The sequence below is a fragment of the Triticum urartu genome, chromosome 7A (genome assembly GCF_056163025.1).
Source record: "Triticum urartu cultivar PI428250 chromosome 7A, HENAU_Tu73, whole genome shotgun sequence".
Lineage (NCBI taxonomy): Eukaryota > Viridiplantae > Streptophyta > Magnoliopsida > Poales > Poaceae > Triticum > Triticum urartu.
The window spans coordinates 583,587,940-583,605,819 of NC_141879.1; the positions used below are offsets into that span (position 1 = coordinate 583,587,940).

Consider the following 17,880-nt stretch of genomic DNA (forward strand, 5'->3'; position numbering starts at 1 on the left):
TTCCTCCAAGGAAGGTGCGGCCAAGGGAGGAGTCCATCCTCCCCAAGGCACCTAGGAGGTGCCTTCCCCCTTTAGGACTCTTCCTTTCCCCTCTTCTCTTGGCGCATGGGCCTCTTGGGGCTGGTGCCCTTGGCCCATATAGGCCAAGGTGCACCCCCTACAGCCCATGTGCCCCCCCGGGGCAGGTGGCCCCACCCGGTGGACCCCCGGGACCCTTCCGGTGGTCCCCGTACAATACCGGTGACCCCGAAACTTGTCCCGATGGCCGAAATAGCACTTCCTATATATAATTCTTTACCTCCGGACCATTCCGGAACTCCTCGTGATGTCCGGGATCTCATCCGGGACTCCGAACAACTTTCGGGTTACCGCATACTAATATCTCTATAACCCTAGCGTCACCGAACGTTAAGTGTGTAGACCCTACGGGTTTGGGAGACATGCAGACATGACCGAGATGACTCTCCGGTCAATAACCAATAGCGGGATCTGGATACCCATGTTGGCTCCCACATGTTCCACGATGATCTCATCGGATGAACCACGATGTCAAGGACTTAATCAATCCCGTATACAATTCCCTTTGTCTAGCGGTACGATACTTGCCCGAGATTCGATCGTCGGTATCCCGATACCTTGTTCAATCTCGTTACCGGCAAGTCTCTTTACTCGTTTCATAACACATCATCCCGTGATCAACTCCTTGATCACATTGTGCACATTATGATGATGTCCTACCGAGTGGGCCCAGAGATACCTCTCCGTTTACACGGAGTGACAAATCCCAGTCTCAATTCGTGCCAACCCAACAGACACTTTCGGAGATACCTGTAGTGTACCTTTATAGCCACCCAGTTACGTTGTGACGTTTGGCACACCCAAAGCACTCCTACGGTATCTGGAATAGACACTTTCGGAGATGACTCTCCGGTCAATAACCAACAGCTGAATTGCCGTTTCATGAAGTATCCCTTTGTTCCCTTGCCCTTCTTGAAACTAGTGGTTTCACCAACCATCAACAATTGATGCTCCTTCTTGATTTCTACTTTCGCGGTGTCAAACATCGCGAATATCTCAAGGATCATCATATATGTCCCTGATATATCATAGTTCACCACGAAGCTCTAGCAGCTTGGTGGTAATGACTTCGGAGAACCATCACTATTTCATCTGGAAGATCAACTCCCACTCGATTCAAGCGATTGTTGTACTCAGACAATCTGAGCACAAGCACAACAATTGAGCTTTTCTCCTTAGTTTGTAGGCTAAGAAAATCACCGGAGGTCTTATACCTCTTGACGTGGGCACGAGCCTGAAATCCCAATTTCAGCCCTCGAAACATCTCATATGTTTCGCGATGTTTCAAAACGTCTTCGGTGCCTCAACTCTAAACCGTTTGACTGAACTATCACGTAGTTATCAAAATGTGTATGTCAGATGTTCGCAACATCCACAGACAACGTTCGAGGTTCAGCACACTGAGCGGTGCATTAAGGACATAAGCCTTCTATGAAGCAATGAGGACAATCCTCAGTTTACGGACCTAGTCCGCATAATTGCTACTATCAACTTTCAACTAAATTTTCTCTAGGAACATATCTAAACAGTAGAACTGAAGCGCGAGCTACGACATAATTTGCGAAGACCTTTTGACTATGTTCAGGATAATTAAGTTCATCTTATGAACTCCCACTCAGATAGACATCCCTCTAGTCATCTAAGTGATTACATGATCCGAGTCAACTAGGCCGTGTCCGATCATCACGTGAGACGGACTAGTCATCATCGGTGAACATCTTCATGTTGATCGTATCTACCATACGACTCATGCTCGACCTTTCGGTCTCTTGTGTTCCGAGGCCATGTCTGTACATGCTAGGCTCGTCAAGTCAACCTAAGTGTTTCGCGTGTGTAAATTTGGCTTACACCCGTTGTATGTGAACGTAAGAATCTATCACACCCGATCATCACGTGGTGCTTAGAAACGACGAACTTTCGCAACGGTGCACAGTTAGGGGGAACACCTTCTTGAAATTTTAGTGAGGGATCATCTTATTTACTACCGTCGTTCTAAGTAAACAAGATGTATAAACATGATAAACATCACATGCAATCAAATAATAGTGACATGATATGGCCAATATCATATAGCTCCTTTGATCTCCATCTTGGGGCTCCATGATCATCTTGTCACCGGCATGACACCATGATCTCCATCATCATGATCTCTATCATCGTGTCTTCATGAAGTTGTCTCGTCAACTATTACTTCTACTACTATAGCTAACGGTTGGCAATAAAGTAAAGTAATTACATGACGTTTATGTTGACACGCAGGTCATAAATAAATTAAGACAACTCCTATGGCTCCTGCCGGTTGTCATACTCATCGACATGCAAGTCGTGATTCCTATTACAAGAACATGATCAATCTCATACATCACATATATCATTCATCACATCCTTTTGGCCATATCACATCACATAGCATACCATGCAAAAACAAGTTAGACGTCCTCTAATTGTTGTTTGCATGTTTTACGTGGCTGCTATGGGTTTCTAGCAAGAACGTTTCTTACCTACGCAAAAACCACAACGTGATATGCCAATTGCTATTTACCCTTCATAAGGACCCTTTTCATCGAATCCGATCCGACTAAAGTGGGAGAGACAGACACCCGCTAGCCACCTTTATGCAACTAGTGCATGTCAGTCGGTGGAACCAGTCTCACGTAAGAGTACGTGTAAGGTCGGTCCGGGCCGCTTCATCCCACAATGCCACCGAATCAAGATTGGACTAGTAACGGTAAGCATATTGAACAAAATCAACGCCCACAACTACTTTGTGTTCTACTCGTGCATAGAAACTACGCATAGACCTAGCTCATGATGCCACTGTTGGGGAACGTAGCATAAATTCAAAATTTTCCTACGTGTCACCAAGATCTATCTATGGAGTCATCTAGCAACGAGGGAGGAGTGGATCTACATACCGTTGTAGATCGCGCGCGGAAGCGTTCAAGAGAACGGGGTTGATGGAGTCGTACTCGTCGTGATCCAAATCACCGATGATCCTAGCGCCGAACGGACGGCACCTCCGCGTTCAACACACGTACGGAGCAGCGACGTCTCCTCCTTCTTGATCCAGCAAGGGGGGAGGAGAGGTTGATAGAGATCCAACAGCACGACGGCGTGGTGGTGGAAGTAGCGGGATTCCAACAGGGCTTCGCCAAGCGCTGCGGGAGGAGGAAGATGTGTCGTGGGAGGGAGAGGGAGGCGCCAGGGCTTAGGTTTGGTTGCCCTCCCTTCCCCCCACTATATATAGGGCCAAGGGAGAGGGGGGGGGCGCAGCCTTGGCCCTTCCTCCAAGGAAGGTGCGGCCAAGGGAGGAGTCCATCCTCCCCAAGGCACCTAGGAGGTGCCTTCCCCCTTTAGGACTCTTCCTTTCCCCTCTTCTCTTGGCGCATGGGCCTCTTGGGGCTGGTGCCCTTGGCCCATATAGGCCAAGGCGCATCCCCTACAGCCCATGTGGCCCCCCGGGGCAGGTGGCCCCACCCGGTGGACCCCCGGGACCCTTCCGGTGGTCCCGGTACAATACCGGTGACCCCGAAACTTGTCCTGATGGCCGAAATAGCACTTCCTATATATAATTCTTTACCTCCGGACCATTCCGGAACTCCTCGTGATGTCCGGGATCTCATCCGGGACTCCGAACAACTTTCGGGTTACCGCATACTAATATCTCTATAACCCTAGCGTCACCGAACCTTAAGTGTGTAGACCCTACGGGTTCGGGAGACATGCAGACATGACCGAGATGACTCTCCGGTCAATAACCAACAGCGGGATCTGGATACCCATGTTGGCTCCCACATGTTCCACGATGATCTCATCGGATGAACCACGATGTCAAGGACTTAATCAATCCCGTATACAATTCCCTTTGTCTAGCGGTACGATACTTGCCCGAGATTCGACCGTCGGTATCCCGATACCTTGTTCAATCTCGTTACCGGCAAGTCTCTTTACTCGTTTCGTAACACATCATCCCGTGATCAACTCCTTGATCACATTGTGCACATTATGATGATGTCCTACCGAGTGGGCCCAGAGATACCTCTCCGTTTACACGGAGTGACAAATCCCAGTCTCAATTCGTGCCAACCCAACAGACACTTTCGGAGATACCTGTAGTGTACCTTTATAGCCACCCAGTTACGTTGTGACGTTTGGCACACCCAAAGCACTCCTACGGTATCCGGGAGTTGCACAATCTCATGGTCTAAGGAAATGATACTTGACATTAGAAAAGCTTTAGCATACGAACTACATGATCTTGTGCTAGGCTTAGGATTGGGTCTTGTCCATCACATCATTCTCCTAATGATGTGATCCCGTTATCAATGACATCCAATGTCCATGGTCAGGAAACCGTAACCATCTATTGATCAACGAGCTAGTCAACTAGAGGCTTACTAGGGACATGGTGTTGTCTATGTATCCACACATGTATCTGAGTTTCCTATCAATACAATTATAGCATGGATAATAAACGATTATCATGAACAAGGAAATATAATAATAACTAATTTATTATTGCCTCTAGGGCATATTTCCAACAGCAAAGTAGCGTAAGTATTTCCCTCAGTTTTTGAGAACCAAGGTATCAATCCAGTTGGAGACTACACGCAAGTCCCTCGTACCTACACAAACAAATAAGAACCTCGCAACCAACGCGATAAAGGGGTTGTCAATCCCTTCACGGTCACTTACGAGAGTGAGATCTGATAGAGATAATACGATAAATATTTTTGGTATTTTTATGATATAGATAGGAAAATAAAGATTGCAAAGTAAAAATAGATTGGAAACTTATATGATAAAAGATAGACCCGGGGGCCATAGGTTTCACTAGTGGCTTCTCTCAAGATAGCATAAGTATTACGGTGGGTGAACAAATTACTGTCGAGCAATTGATAGAAAAGTGCATAATTATGAGAATATCTGGGCATGATCATGTATATAGGCATCACGTCCGCGACAAGTAGACCAAAACGATTCTGCATCTTCTACTATTACTCCACACATCGACCACTATCCAGCATGCATCTAGAGTATTAAGTTCATAAGAACAAAGTAATGCATTAGGCAAGATAACATGATGTAGAGGGATAAACTCAAGCAATATGATATAAACCCCATATTTTTATCCTCGATGGCAATAATACAATACGTGCCTTGCTGTCCCTGTTGTCACTGGGAAAGGACACCACAAGATTGAACCCAAAGCTAAGCACTTCTCCCATTGCAAGAAAGATCAATCTAGTAGGGCAAACCAAACTGATAATTCGAAGAGACTTGCAAACATAACCAATCATACATAAAAGATTTCATAGAAGAATCAAATATTGTTCATAAATAAACTTGATCATAAACCCACAATTCATCGGATCTCGGCAAACACACCGCAAAAAGAATTACATCGAATAGATCTCCAAGAAGATCGAGGAGAACATTGTATTGAGATCCAAAGAGAGAGAAGAAGCCATCTAGCTAATAACTATGGACCCGAAGGTCTGTGGTAAACTACTCACACATCATCGGAGAAGCTATGGTGTTGATGTAGAAGCCCTCCGTGATCGATTCCCCCTCCAACGGAGCTCCGGAAAAGGCCGCAAGATGGGATCTCTTGGGTACAGAAGGTTGCGGCGGTGGAAATAGGGTTTCGTGGTGCTCTTGGATGTTTTCGGGGTATATGGATATATATAGGAGTAAGAAGTAGGTCGGTGGAGCTGCAAGGGGCCCACGAGGGTGGGGGGCGCGCCCAGGGGGGCAGGCGCGCCTCCCTACCTCGTGGTCACCTCGTTTCTTTCTCGACGTCTACTCCAAGTCCCCTGGATCACGTTTGTTCCAAAAATAACTCTCCTGAAGGTTTCATTCCGTTTGAATTCCATTTGATATTCCTTTTCCGCGAAACACTGAAATAAGCAAAAAATAGCAATTTGCACTGTGCCTTGGGTTAGTACTCCCTCCGGTCCTTTTTACTCAGCGCATAACTCCACACCCGGATACCAAGGAGGGCAGCGGTTTTGTTTTTTTGGACTAATTTTCCCTTTGCTAGAGTAAAGCTGCAGGCATGCGGAGAGCTGGGCCGTAATAATTGTGCATGCGTGATTCGCTAGTCCTCCTCGGTTGCCTATCCCGTCTCCTGGTTTGTCCCCCCACTAGCGTACCAGTAGGAAGGAGAGGAGTTAATGCATGCATGGGATTGGTTGCATGAGAGGCGGGAGGAGGGATAGAATTGGAAAGCGCCGAGAGAAAAAGGGAATGCGCAGAGTAATACGGGAAAAATGAAAAAAAGTTAGACGCAAACTAAAATGGACCGGAGGGAGTAGGTTAGTCCCAAAAATAATATATAAGTGTATAATAAAGCCCAATAAACATCCAAAACAGATAATATAATAGCATGGAACAAACAAAAATTATAGATACATTGGAGACATATCAGGCAGCAAAAGTGACAACTATCCATTGCCAACTCCATCAAGACAGCCGGCATCAACACCGAGAAATAAGCGGATGACCAACTGACCCAACAAAAAGAGTTTCCGAAGAAGTTTAGAAGGGGGTTCTGGGGAAAGAAGTGAGAAGAGGAGAAGGAGAAGCGAGAAGGGGCGGCAGGCAAGATGACGAAGAGGTTCGAGGACATTTGTGAGCAAGGATGAGGCATGTGTCAAGCGCTCCGACGTGAAGAAGGAAAAGAAGGCCGTGAGGTTTAGCATCTTGATGGCGGCGATTGAGAAGAAAATCAAGCCGAAGAAAAAAAGATCAAGCTCGAAGAGAGAAGGGTTAGGCTCACGGCCGCTTCGAAGGATACCAAGATGTTGGCCACGGGGATGAATGAGTTGGATGAAGTGCACGTTGTCCGTGTCAAGAAGTTGAAATACTTGGCGGTCGAGATGGAGCTGACTGGTGATGAGGAGACAACGACAGAGTGAGCTAGGAGGTTTGGATAGCCGATTTGGCAGGGCAAAAATGTTTCTTTTTTGCATATAGATCATCGAATGAATACTTTTGAGATCAGACGCATGTAAAAAATAGAAACATCCGCCGCCTTTTGGTTGCAATCGAACACTATTAACATCACACTTTAATTTTTTCTCATATTGCTATGCATTTGAAATAGAATTTATGGGACTAGACGGACTTTTAGGAGATCAGGGAGAATGGCCGGCTCTCGTAGGGGACGGCGTTGGAGATGCCTCGTTCGTGGCTGTCCTGTCGAGCCAAACGTGATTGTTTTGATCCAACGTTCACATTTCGCACAGACCTGCCCCACGCCACACCCGCACAGTTCAAACAGAGAAGACCAGGCCGGCCCCACACGTCACAGACCCACGGACTGCGGCACATAAATCCATCCCTAGGCCCGTACATACCCACCACTACGCCGCCGCTGTGCAGGGCAGGGGGGCAGCACATCACATCACATCAGAGCAGCCAGACAATTCAAACCGCACCGGGGAGGGCTCCACGCTCCCTCACACCCACGCCGCGCTGCTTCCGGATTCGACTCGTTCCAATCCCCCACCGGTCCAAAATCGCACCCAGAAAGGCCTCGAATCCGAATCCACCCGTCGCGATTCAAACCAGGCCACCCCCCGCTTCTCTCTCCCCTCCCCTCCTCCCCCTGCTCGCGCAGCGCGGCGCCGCCGCCGCCGACTCCTCCTCGCCGGGGCCGCGGGAGCGGCGGGCGATGGAAACCCTAATGGTGGACCGCGTCCACAGCAGCCTCCGCCTCTTCATGAACCGCAACGCCGTCTTCCTCTGCGAGCGCCTCTGCGCCCAGTTCCCCGCCGAGGTACCGCCCCGCTCCCCCCTCCCCCCTTCCCCCCATCCGGGCAGGTAGGCGTTAGATCGGGCGTTGTGCCGGTGTGCGGCTGCGGCCTCACTGCGGGTTTCGCCTGCGCGGTTCGGTTTAGCGTTTATTTTTGTACTCCCGAGGGCCGCGTGAGCTTGGGCGATGGGATTCGGGCTAGGGTTTACCGAGTCTGAGCATGAACATCTTAATCTAGCTGTCTGGGAAAATTGTTTGAATTCGTTTGTAACTGGAGCAGCGCATATGATTTCTCAACAGTTAATGGAGAATTTATGCTGTTGTTTCGCATCCTGGAAGGGAACTGTTTCACAGTTCACTTAGCCGATTTTAGGGGTGAATAGATACAATAACGTGTTATGCTCTATGGTGAATTTTCCCTTGTGTAAATCTCTAGGTAGCAACTGTAGAATTTTTGAGCTATCTAGTAGCTTAGATCAGCTACTCTTATATATGATCCATCTTTTCCTGTTCTTTTAGTAACTGCAGCATGTGTGCTTAGTTATTTATTTGCATTTCCTGCAGTAGTTTTCAGGAACTCCAGTAGCCAGGTTTATGTAAATCAAATATTAGAGTTTCTGGTTTTTGGTCTTTATTGTGTATCGCATTAAAATTTTAGCAGTGATGAATCTGAAGCTAGTTGAGACATACACAATGGCCTGACATTAGCTGACTCTCTATTGCACGATCTAGAATATTTGCTAATGTGGAAGAGAGGGGAGTAGGAGAGAGAGAGAGGGTACAATGGACTCTTAGAGCCTGTTGGATTCTCTTCACTCTGCAACTCCCCTCCTGGAGTGGCACATAACGCTCTAACTACATGTGAGTTGGAAGTGCGGAGCAGAGTGGGCTGCAGTTTGATTTCGCGGAGCGTAGGAGCGCGGGCTGCATGCTCCCATCTCCACTTTGTAACAAAAAATGAGATGAACAGACAAAAGCAGATCCAACAATGCCAAAATTTGAGAGATAGCACCCTTTTTCTCAAGAGATATATACCAAAATCATTTTCTAAATCAGTTTGCAGGTGTATATTGTACTAAATGTGCTTGGCCTTTCTCCTGTGTACAGACCAATGTGCAGTTGCTAGCGACTTGCTACCTTCACAACAACCAGCCCTATGCTGCATACCACATTTTGAAAGGTAATACCATTTTTCTGTTTTAGTTGCCAAATTGTTTTTAGTGCTTTTGTGGTCAGCGTTTCCTATATGCTATGTAGGTAAGAAGCTGCCGGAGTCTCGATACTTGTTTGCTATATCATGCTTTCGAATGAACCTACTGCGGGAAGCTGAAGAAACTCTGTGTCCAGTCAATGAACCAAATGTTGAGGTATATAGCATGGTTGTGAACATGATGTGTTTCCCGTGCTTCTGAAAGTATCTCATGCAGTGATCGTAGATTTGTCATAAGTTTGCCCCAAAACTCGAGTTCCGTTCTGAACTAGGGGTACCATGAAATGTTACTGGTTCTAAAAAAGAGCATCTGTCCCTGCTGTCTCGTAATTTCCAGAACTGGAACTAGAAAAATTGATCTATTGTGTTTTTAACGATTTATGCACTAAGAATTTTAAAGCCTATAATCTAGTACTACCTCCGTTCCAAAATAATTGAATTTCTGGGTTTGTCCTAAAACTTGTTTAAGTCTGACTAAGTCTATAGAAAGATATATTAACATCTGGAACATCAAATTAGTCTCTTGAGATTCTTTATATGAAATATATTTTTGTACTATGTGTATTTGGTGTTGTGGATCTTAGCACATTTTTTTTACAGAGCTAGTCAACTTAAGCAAGGATGACTTAGGAAAAACCTAGAGCTTAACTTATTTTGGAATGGAGGGAGTACATTCCAAAAGTTACACTTGAAGAACATTAGACCCTTTTGATACTTATTATTGCCTGTTGAAGCAATTGTACCAACTATGCCATAAATGAAAATTAGTTGTGTAATGTTATATTGATCCCTTTTAGTTATTACAAATCGTGGATATGATAGATTCTGTACCAGATAAACATTGACAGTGTGTGATTAATACTATTACTTGACACTGCATGGGATGGTGCAAACTGCCCAGACATTCTTTTCCTTCTCTTATATTGGGGCATGACATTTTTCTAAGATTGCTGGCGAACTATTTTATTCTACAGGGGTGAAGTAATGGCTAGTGAATAGAAAAAGCAGTCACATCTTTGCCTGCTTTATATTTTGGGCCACATTGTTAATTACGTTGTTTTACATCCTGTGTATAGGTTCCAAGTGGTGCGACAGGACATTACCTTCTTGGACTAATTTACAGGTCCGTTATTCATGGGAGAACTGAACTGTGTTCCGTGTGTTTTGATTTGTTAGACATGGTTCATTGTATATACCTCACCCCCCCTGTAGGTACACTGGCAGAGTGGCAGCTGCAGCCGAGCAATTCACACAAGCTTTGACTCTAGATCCTCTTTTGTGGGCGGCATATGAGGAATTGTGTATACTAGGTTGGTGCATTAGACATCCATAACTGGAATTTTATAATAGGTCTATTCTTCTGTTTGATTAGAAGTCCTCACAAGTCACAACGAAGTTTTTGTTTTTTTAGGTAAGTTTTCGTTTTGTTTGGGAGTTAAGAATGGAAAATACAATGCAGATTTTCCAAAGAACCTTCTGAAACATTGCATTGTCAGTGTCTGTCTTGCCTGTACCCTAACATTTGGAAATATGGGGAATCTTGTGTATCAGAACGTTTGAGTGTTGCTGCGATAAATTCTGCAAAAAAAAAAGTTGCAGTGCATCCAACCATTCTCGATTAGCTTCATGTTATCAGTAAATAGATATTCTTTTTAATCATTATGCAGAATATTACCATTGCCACTGTACTCATTATATGCCTAGTGTGCTGCATGCATCCCTATCTCATCATCTCACATTTCACTTGTGATTTATACAATGGCTAAATATTCATTGGCCTCACCCTCTCTAAAAATATAATTTACACGTTATAAACATAGACTGAAAGTGTGTTACCATCTTGTAGGAGTTGCTGAAGATGCAAATGAATGTTTTACGGAAGCAACTGCCCTACGTCTCCAGCAGGAACAAACATCTACATCAAATCTGGAGAAGTCAAACTTTGTCAATGAAAATCGAGTTCTATCTCCCAATGTATCAGCAAGCCTTGTGGATATCAGCCCTAAGCACATAAAACAATTGCCTGCTAACAACACAGCTGAAGTGCCTGGTTATCCTCATCTAAGAGCAACCGCATTGCATGTGCAGAACAGTGTACAATCTAATGTAGGACAGTTTGACAGTCCATCACCAACTGTAACACAGGTTAGTAGAACCTAACTGATTCTCTGCTCTCTAGGTTATCTGGCAATATAGAGTTGTACCAATGCTTATAATCAATGGTTACAGGAAGCATCAGCCTTAATGTCTTATGCTTCGCATTTGGTGACACTGGCAAAATGTCTTATGTTAAGCAGCCAAAAAGTCTCCAGAATCTTCCTATTTGATCTATTCACAGCCTTTTCGGTTCATTTTTCCATTGCAACATGTTATCATTCTGGTTAACAAAGCCCAAGAAATTAAATAGCTGTGATGCTTAGCACATATTACTATTTTCATATCAGTTTAATAATTTTTCGGAGAAGAGATAATAGTGTAGTAAAGCTGTGTACTATAGACCCAAAGTGGTTGGACCCAAAGTCCTGTAAACAGCCTCTTACAGAAATGTAGGGAAAGGCTGTGTACTATAGACCCAAAGTGGTTGGACCCAAAGTCCTGTAAACAGCCTCTTACAGAAATGTAGGGAAAGGCTGTGTACTATAGACCCAAAGTGGTTGGACCCTTCGCTGGACCCTGCGCAAGCGGGAGCCACATGCACCAGGCTGCCCCTTTTTTTCTTTTTTTAAACTGATAATAGTGTAACGTTATAACAACTTGGAATTAGTGTTTGGACACCTAGTTCCTTCATTTTTAAGATTTAGTTCGTAACCTGTCTGACTTGTCTCTATGGCTGAGTTGTGTTTTACTTAATATCATTTGACAGACTTCTGGCATCGTTCCACCACCACTCTTTAGGAATCTCCATGCCTATCAGAATACAACAAGTGGTGATGCTCCGGCCAAACCAAAGGTTAATGCAGTGAACCAACCACCTAGAAGAAAATACTTGGATGAAGCAAGGCTGAAGAAGGTTGTTGTTTCATCAACTGAACCTGTTATCTGATTTTTATTTGTTCCTCTTGTCCTATATGTGGAACTGCTAGAGGTTTTTCTTACTGTGGGATATCAGATACACCTCTTTTTGCATTTTAATAAAAACACAGTAGGCCCCTCCCCGTCAACTCTTCTCTGAAAAGGATATGGTGCTGGAGTAAATGCACATTGGCTGATCATGCTTTATGACATGCTGCCATTTTCCAGTTGCCCAACTGGTGGTGCCTGCTTCAGTATTAATTGTGAACATTGTCTTCACCTCCTGGCTGTTCTAGCCTGTAAAATTCCAGTCATGGTCATCTATATGAAGATTCAGGATGCTGTATCCTTGCTGTGTAGTGTACCAGCAAGTAGCTAGTACCAGTGAATCCACAGTACGCTTGGTTGCAGCTGGGTTGCAAATTCCCTTACCTTTAAAGTACTACCCTGATGATGCTTGTCTACCTGCTAGATTTTTGCCTGAGTTTCTGTTTATCCGTTCTTTTCTTATCCTCTTCGCATTCCAGTATTGCTGTATAGTACGATAATAGCTGGTGGTATTAAGAACTGAAAAGATTGCTATAATCTAATATTTTCTGTTATGTTATCATTTTGTTGCTATAAGTTCCTCTATGGTGTAATACTCGGTGGATGTGAAACTGGTTAATCTGCACTACTGTGCATTGAAGATCTTTCCTCAGTAATATTTTTCTTTTCTCATTGCCGTCTGTTAGAATAACCCATGCAATCTAACGTAGGGTCATTTTTTGTTGTTGTTATGTAGCTTTCAGGTCTGGCTGTACACCCTCTTTTCTATTACTTCTGCTAATAGTCAGCACATTCTTTAATTTACATCTCATGCTTCATTTTTTTGCTTATGATGATATTAGACTTGAGGATTCTTTTCAGGTGACTGGAAGACTCTTTAATCCGAGTGGTGATTCAGTACCTCGAAGAAGTGCAAGACTATCTAGGGATACACCAATAAATTCGAATTCCAATATATCTCAGTTTGGAGGAAATGGATCAGATCACTCGTCAGGTAAATTGCGAGTAAACTCGTCCACATCATCAAAATTGTGTTCGACAGCCATACGTTCTGTGCAAGTTAGGAAAGGAAAGCCACGGGCTACAGAAAATTTTGATGAAGGTGATTATCATTTCAATGTGGATGATCCATCTAGTTATGTAAACGTGGTTGACATGTTGTTATATATCTGTGCACTCTGGATCTATCTGCAGTTTTATCTACATGTTTCTGTTCTGCCTATGAGTTTAAATTAGTTATGTTAAGTCATTTTGCTATCCTGTTTCTTGTGCTCATATCTATATGATTCTTGCACTTCCATTTGAATATTGTTTTTATGACACCAATTTTAAAAATCCTTTAGGTTGCTGACAAATAGGGGAAGATTACTTACTGATTTTTGCTGGTTCATGGCATTAATCTCAGTGTTATGTTATCTCCTAATATCAGTTTATATCTCAAGCATTTATGGTACTACAATAACATTATCTGCTCTGTTTTTAAGCATACGCCTGTCCTTATATACATGCGGTTTTGTTTTTTTACATATTACATAACTTATAAACAGCAAGATTGTGTATTTCTTTTCTTTGGTATGACATTGTATTGTTTGATTTATGGAATGTATCCTTGAGAAGATATATATTTTCACTGGAAAGCGATGTAATTTTGGCTGCCAAATGATCTCTTTATATATTTTCTCGTTGAGTAAATGGCACCAAGGGTCCTTAAACCATTCCATGATGATTCTACTTCACTCGTACGTAGAAAACAAATCATCATGATTAAATATTGAAAGCAATTTCTCTCAGTGTAAACTTGTTTCAAGATCTGTGGAATTTGTCGCTGTGAAATGGCATATATTGTTTTATCTTTTACTGGATCGTACTGACTATTTCACCTTAGCTTTTGCTATAGCATATTACCGTTTTGTAGAATTATATATTTCCTAGTTCCTAGGAATAATCTCCATTGCATTGCGCTTTATGGATAAACGCAGCATGTTCCCTTCTCTGTCATCTTCACATGTAAGATGCAAATTATTTTTCTGAGTCTCAGGAAGCAGGTATGAAGCTGTTGATGAGATGTGGACAGATAATATAGCAGCAACTTCATCTTCTTTAAGTATAGCTGAAGGAAGGTACTTTGAGCAAGATAAAGCTGAGCGAACCCTGTCACAAGACTCCAAAATGGCGACTGGTATCAGGGAGCTATTGGGACTTTTGCGGACACTTGGGGAAGGCTATAGGCTATCTTGCTTGTTTAAGTGCCAGGTACATTAAAGATGTACAGGTTTCAACTACAGAAATACTAACCATCTACCCAACGTTGTAACCAATTCCATTCACTTAATGGTCAGGAAGCACTGGAAATCTACAGGAAACTCCCAGAGCCACAATTTAATACGGGATGGGTCTTATGCCAGGTACAATTTGTTTAGTATTGCAAGATGATTGGAGAATCCTTTGCATACTTTTGATTTATGTTATAAAAATATGGTTCCTATTGTATTTCATGCAATATTATATATAGGGTCTGCATAGAAATGAGTACTTCAGATGACAACTTTGTTTTCTTCCTCTGGTTTTCTTCGGAGTGACTTAAATCAACTGAGGACTTAATTTAGTATATTTGTTGGGAATATTATAGTTTATTTTGCTTGTTGGTATGTTGTAAAATGATGTTTCTAAAGTTGTAACTTGAGTGTTGACCCTGAAGAGTTATTATATGAGTGGGCATCCCTGACAATTTCATTTTACTATTGATGTTAGATATTTGACTTCCTCTTCAATAAACTATCAGTTTTATTTTATGGAAAACACGTTGATATTTTAATATTTTTATGATATATACAAAATGATTAATTTGCATACTTATTTCCGTTGGCATCATAAGCTTATTATCGTTTTGGTCAACTATGCAGGTTGGGAAGGCATATTTTGAATTGGTCGATTATTTAGAAGCTGATCATTTCTTTGAGTTAGCGCATCGATTATCACCGTGCACGTTGGAGGGAATGGACATATACTCTACTGTTCTTTATGTAAGCGAACTCACTGCCGTTACACTTGCTTACTTTTTAACCATATTTAGCTCCGAGCTCACATGCTTCTTTTGTAGCATTTGAATGAGGAAATGAGGCTAAGTTACCTTGCTCAGGAGCTTATTTCTGTTGATCGACTATCTCCTCAAGCATGGTATGTCGGTTGCCTCTCAGAAGTTAATAATCATGCTGGGCCATTTTTCCCCTGCAGTATGTTTTCTGTTACTTCTGTCCTTTTGCTTTTGCGGAAACTTCTCTCTCTCTCTCTGTCTCTCTCTCTCCATTTTGCAATGGTTCCTCCCTTTTGTTCGGACCTAGACACAGGGTTAAAAGAAATGAAAGTTGAGGATTATGAAAGCTATTTGTGGCCTCTCCAGTTTTTGATTGATGATGTTAAAAATTGATCTTTGTCTCAGCGCAGCGCTAGGCAATGGGACAAATCTAGTGTACAATTGCAAATCTTGCATAAATGTGACCGTTTCTACTATATTTGTTTTGAATGCGAACAGGTGTGCAGTGGGAAATTGCTTTGCCTTGCGGAAAGATCATGAGACTGCTTTAAAGAACTTCCAGCGTGCTGTACAGCTTGACTCAAGAGTAGCATATGCTCACACTCTATGCGGTCACGAGTATGTGTTGCCTCCCATAATTATTGATCGTATATTTGTATTTGAGTAATTGCACTTACCTTTTCATGGACTTGTCACTTGGGGTCTGTGAACTTGAAGGTTGTAGTTGTGCATTTAGGTCCTTCAATTTCTATAGATGTACCAACACAGTTGCAACCGTACTTATCTAACTATGAATGATCATCTGGCATGTTGACCCTTTTAAATCCAAAGTTTGACCATGTGTTCTGACAGTTGTATAAGTCGTCCAGTGACATATGGAAACGTCCTTCACATCCTAGATATCATGGTTGAATTGTGATTCGATGAGAGCCAAGATGCCATCCTATTTCTAATCACCAATACATCATGTTTTTAACATCTGTTGACGCACCTATCAATTTCCATTTTAGTTGCCGCACTTAATCTTTCTATTTCATCCACTATTAATGTTTGAGATCATTTGCCAATTTATTTTGATCCTACTGTCTTTCCTTTGAACTGCAGATATTCTGCATTGGAGGATTACGAGAACAGTGTTAAATTCTACCGATGTGCACTTCAGGTAGATGAAAGGCACTACAATGCCTGGTATGGGCTTGGAGTAGTTTACCTTCGCCAGGAAAAGTTTGAGTTTGCTGAGCATCATTTTAGAAGGGCATTTCAGATAAATCCCCGTTCTTCTGTTCTTATGTGCTATCTTGGGATGGCCTTACATGCTCTAAAGGTTTGACATTGTCAAAGACTGTGAAGTAGTTACTGGTTTGAAGTGTTGTTGTCTTCTGCCCAATTCGTAAATATGAACGTCTTTTTGATTTTGAACTTTGACAGAGAGATGAGGATGCATTGGAGATGATGGAGAAAGCCATATTTTCTGATAAGAAGAATCCACTTCCTAAGTATCAGAAGGCTTTAATTCTGGTAGGCCTTCAAAAATATCAGGAGGCGCTGGATGAGTTGGAACGGCTAAGGGAGATTGCACCTCATGAGAGTAGTATGTATGCACTTATGGGCAAGATATACAAGCAACTCAATATTCTCGACAAGGCTGTATTTTGCTTTGGCGTTGCCCTTGATTTGAAACCTCCCGCTGCCGACCTTGCTATAATCAAGGTATGACACTATCGTATTTTACTTATTACTGCAAGCTGCCCCATTTGCTGCCTTTTTGTTTCCTCAGTACATTTTTTTTTGTTATACATAAGCCAACCTATGTTTTTCTTTTCCTAGAGTGGTCCCATAATAACTGCTAGTTAAATTGTTACACTTTCTTTTAATTTCTTCCCATTACTGTGCTGGTCTCATCAATTTGAATTACTTGTATTTGAATACTGTCTGATGTTTGGCAGTCTGCAATGGAGAAAGTACACCTTCCAGATGAACTGATGGAGGATGATGACCTGTAAGTTCACTTTAAAGCACAAACTGAGAAATGGACATTTATTCAGATCTATGAGTTTCTGCTTGTGCTTCCGAGTCATGGCCTGAATGTGCTTTCTGAGAGGAACTCAGAGGTTGAAGGAAGCAAGCACATCATGTGGAACCAGAATTTACAGCAACTATGGATTCTCTTGGGGCATTAGTGTACCATTAACCACCCAGTTTTGTAGCATTAGCTGTAACCTGTACACTGACAGCACAAACACAACATGTGTAGTAGTTTAGGTGTACAAGCTGAGTATTGGCAGCGAGGCCTGTATCATTGTACAATTGTACGAGTATCAAAAGAAATCGTCGAGAAATATGAAAACGATGCCGGGGCAAGATCATGCCGAATCAAACAGATTGTGAATTGTACAGTACCAGTATTCTTCTCTGGTGCTGTATTCGAGGGTTTGAAGCATTTCTGTACAAGTAGGTGGGATGATGCTCTGCGTGTCCGCCTTGTTCCATTGCATGTAGTGGGGAGATGATGGAACGTATGCGTGGCTCTGCATCCAACCCAAGTGAAAAGTGTAACATCTCGTTATGTTACCATACTGATCTATTGCTTGTAGTCTGGCATCACATTGGTAAACATTGACAGATCAAGAAGAATTCTACCGCAGTAGGCAATATTTAAAATTTCAAGTGTAATTTAGCATACTGTACTGTATCCCTGTTTATTACATGAACTGGAATGATCGGGTAAGATCTACTTTT

General features: G+C 42.8%; 1 protein-coding gene across 2 annotated transcripts; it reads left to right on the forward strand.

Annotated features, from left to right (window-relative positions):
• Positions 1-7,449: 7,449 nt before the first annotated feature.
• On the forward strand, positions 7,450-17,537 carry HBT (CDC27 family protein). Of its 2 annotated transcripts, none has more exons than XM_048690607.2 (16): positions 7,450-7,861; positions 8,945-9,017; positions 9,095-9,204; positions 10,124-10,170; positions 10,260-10,357; positions 10,894-11,192; positions 11,911-12,057; positions 12,969-13,209; positions 14,146-14,360; positions 14,447-14,512; positions 15,011-15,130; positions 15,208-15,284; positions 15,640-15,759; positions 16,246-16,465; positions 16,570-16,851; positions 17,088-17,537. In XM_048690607.2, the coding sequence occupies exons 1-16, from the start codon at positions 7,757-7,759 to the stop codon at positions 17,142-17,144; spliced, it is 2,277 nt and encodes a 758-aa protein (XP_048546564.1). In that variant the 5' UTR covers positions 7,450-7,756; the 3' UTR covers positions 17,145-17,537. The 2 variants fall into 2 exon arrangements, with proteins under 2 accessions (XP_048546564.1, XP_048546565.1); XM_048690608.2 differs by having other exon boundaries at positions 12,969-13,101.
• Positions 17,538-17,880: the final 343 nt, after the last annotated feature.

Bases quoted from the DNA above. Each gene is read 5' to 3' on its own strand.
- HBT (XM_048690607.2), top strand. From the start codon at position 7,757: ATGGAAACCCTAATGGTGGACCGCGTCCACAGCAGCCTCCGCCTCTTC. The intron at 9,018-9,094 runs GTAATACCATTT...TATGCTATGTAG, and splicing joins TGCATACCACATTTTGAAAG to GTAAGAAGCTGCCGGAGTCT. The intron at 16,852-17,087 runs GTATGACACTAT...GATGTTTGGCAG, and splicing joins CCGACCTTGCTATAATCAAG to TCTGCAATGGAGAAAGTACA.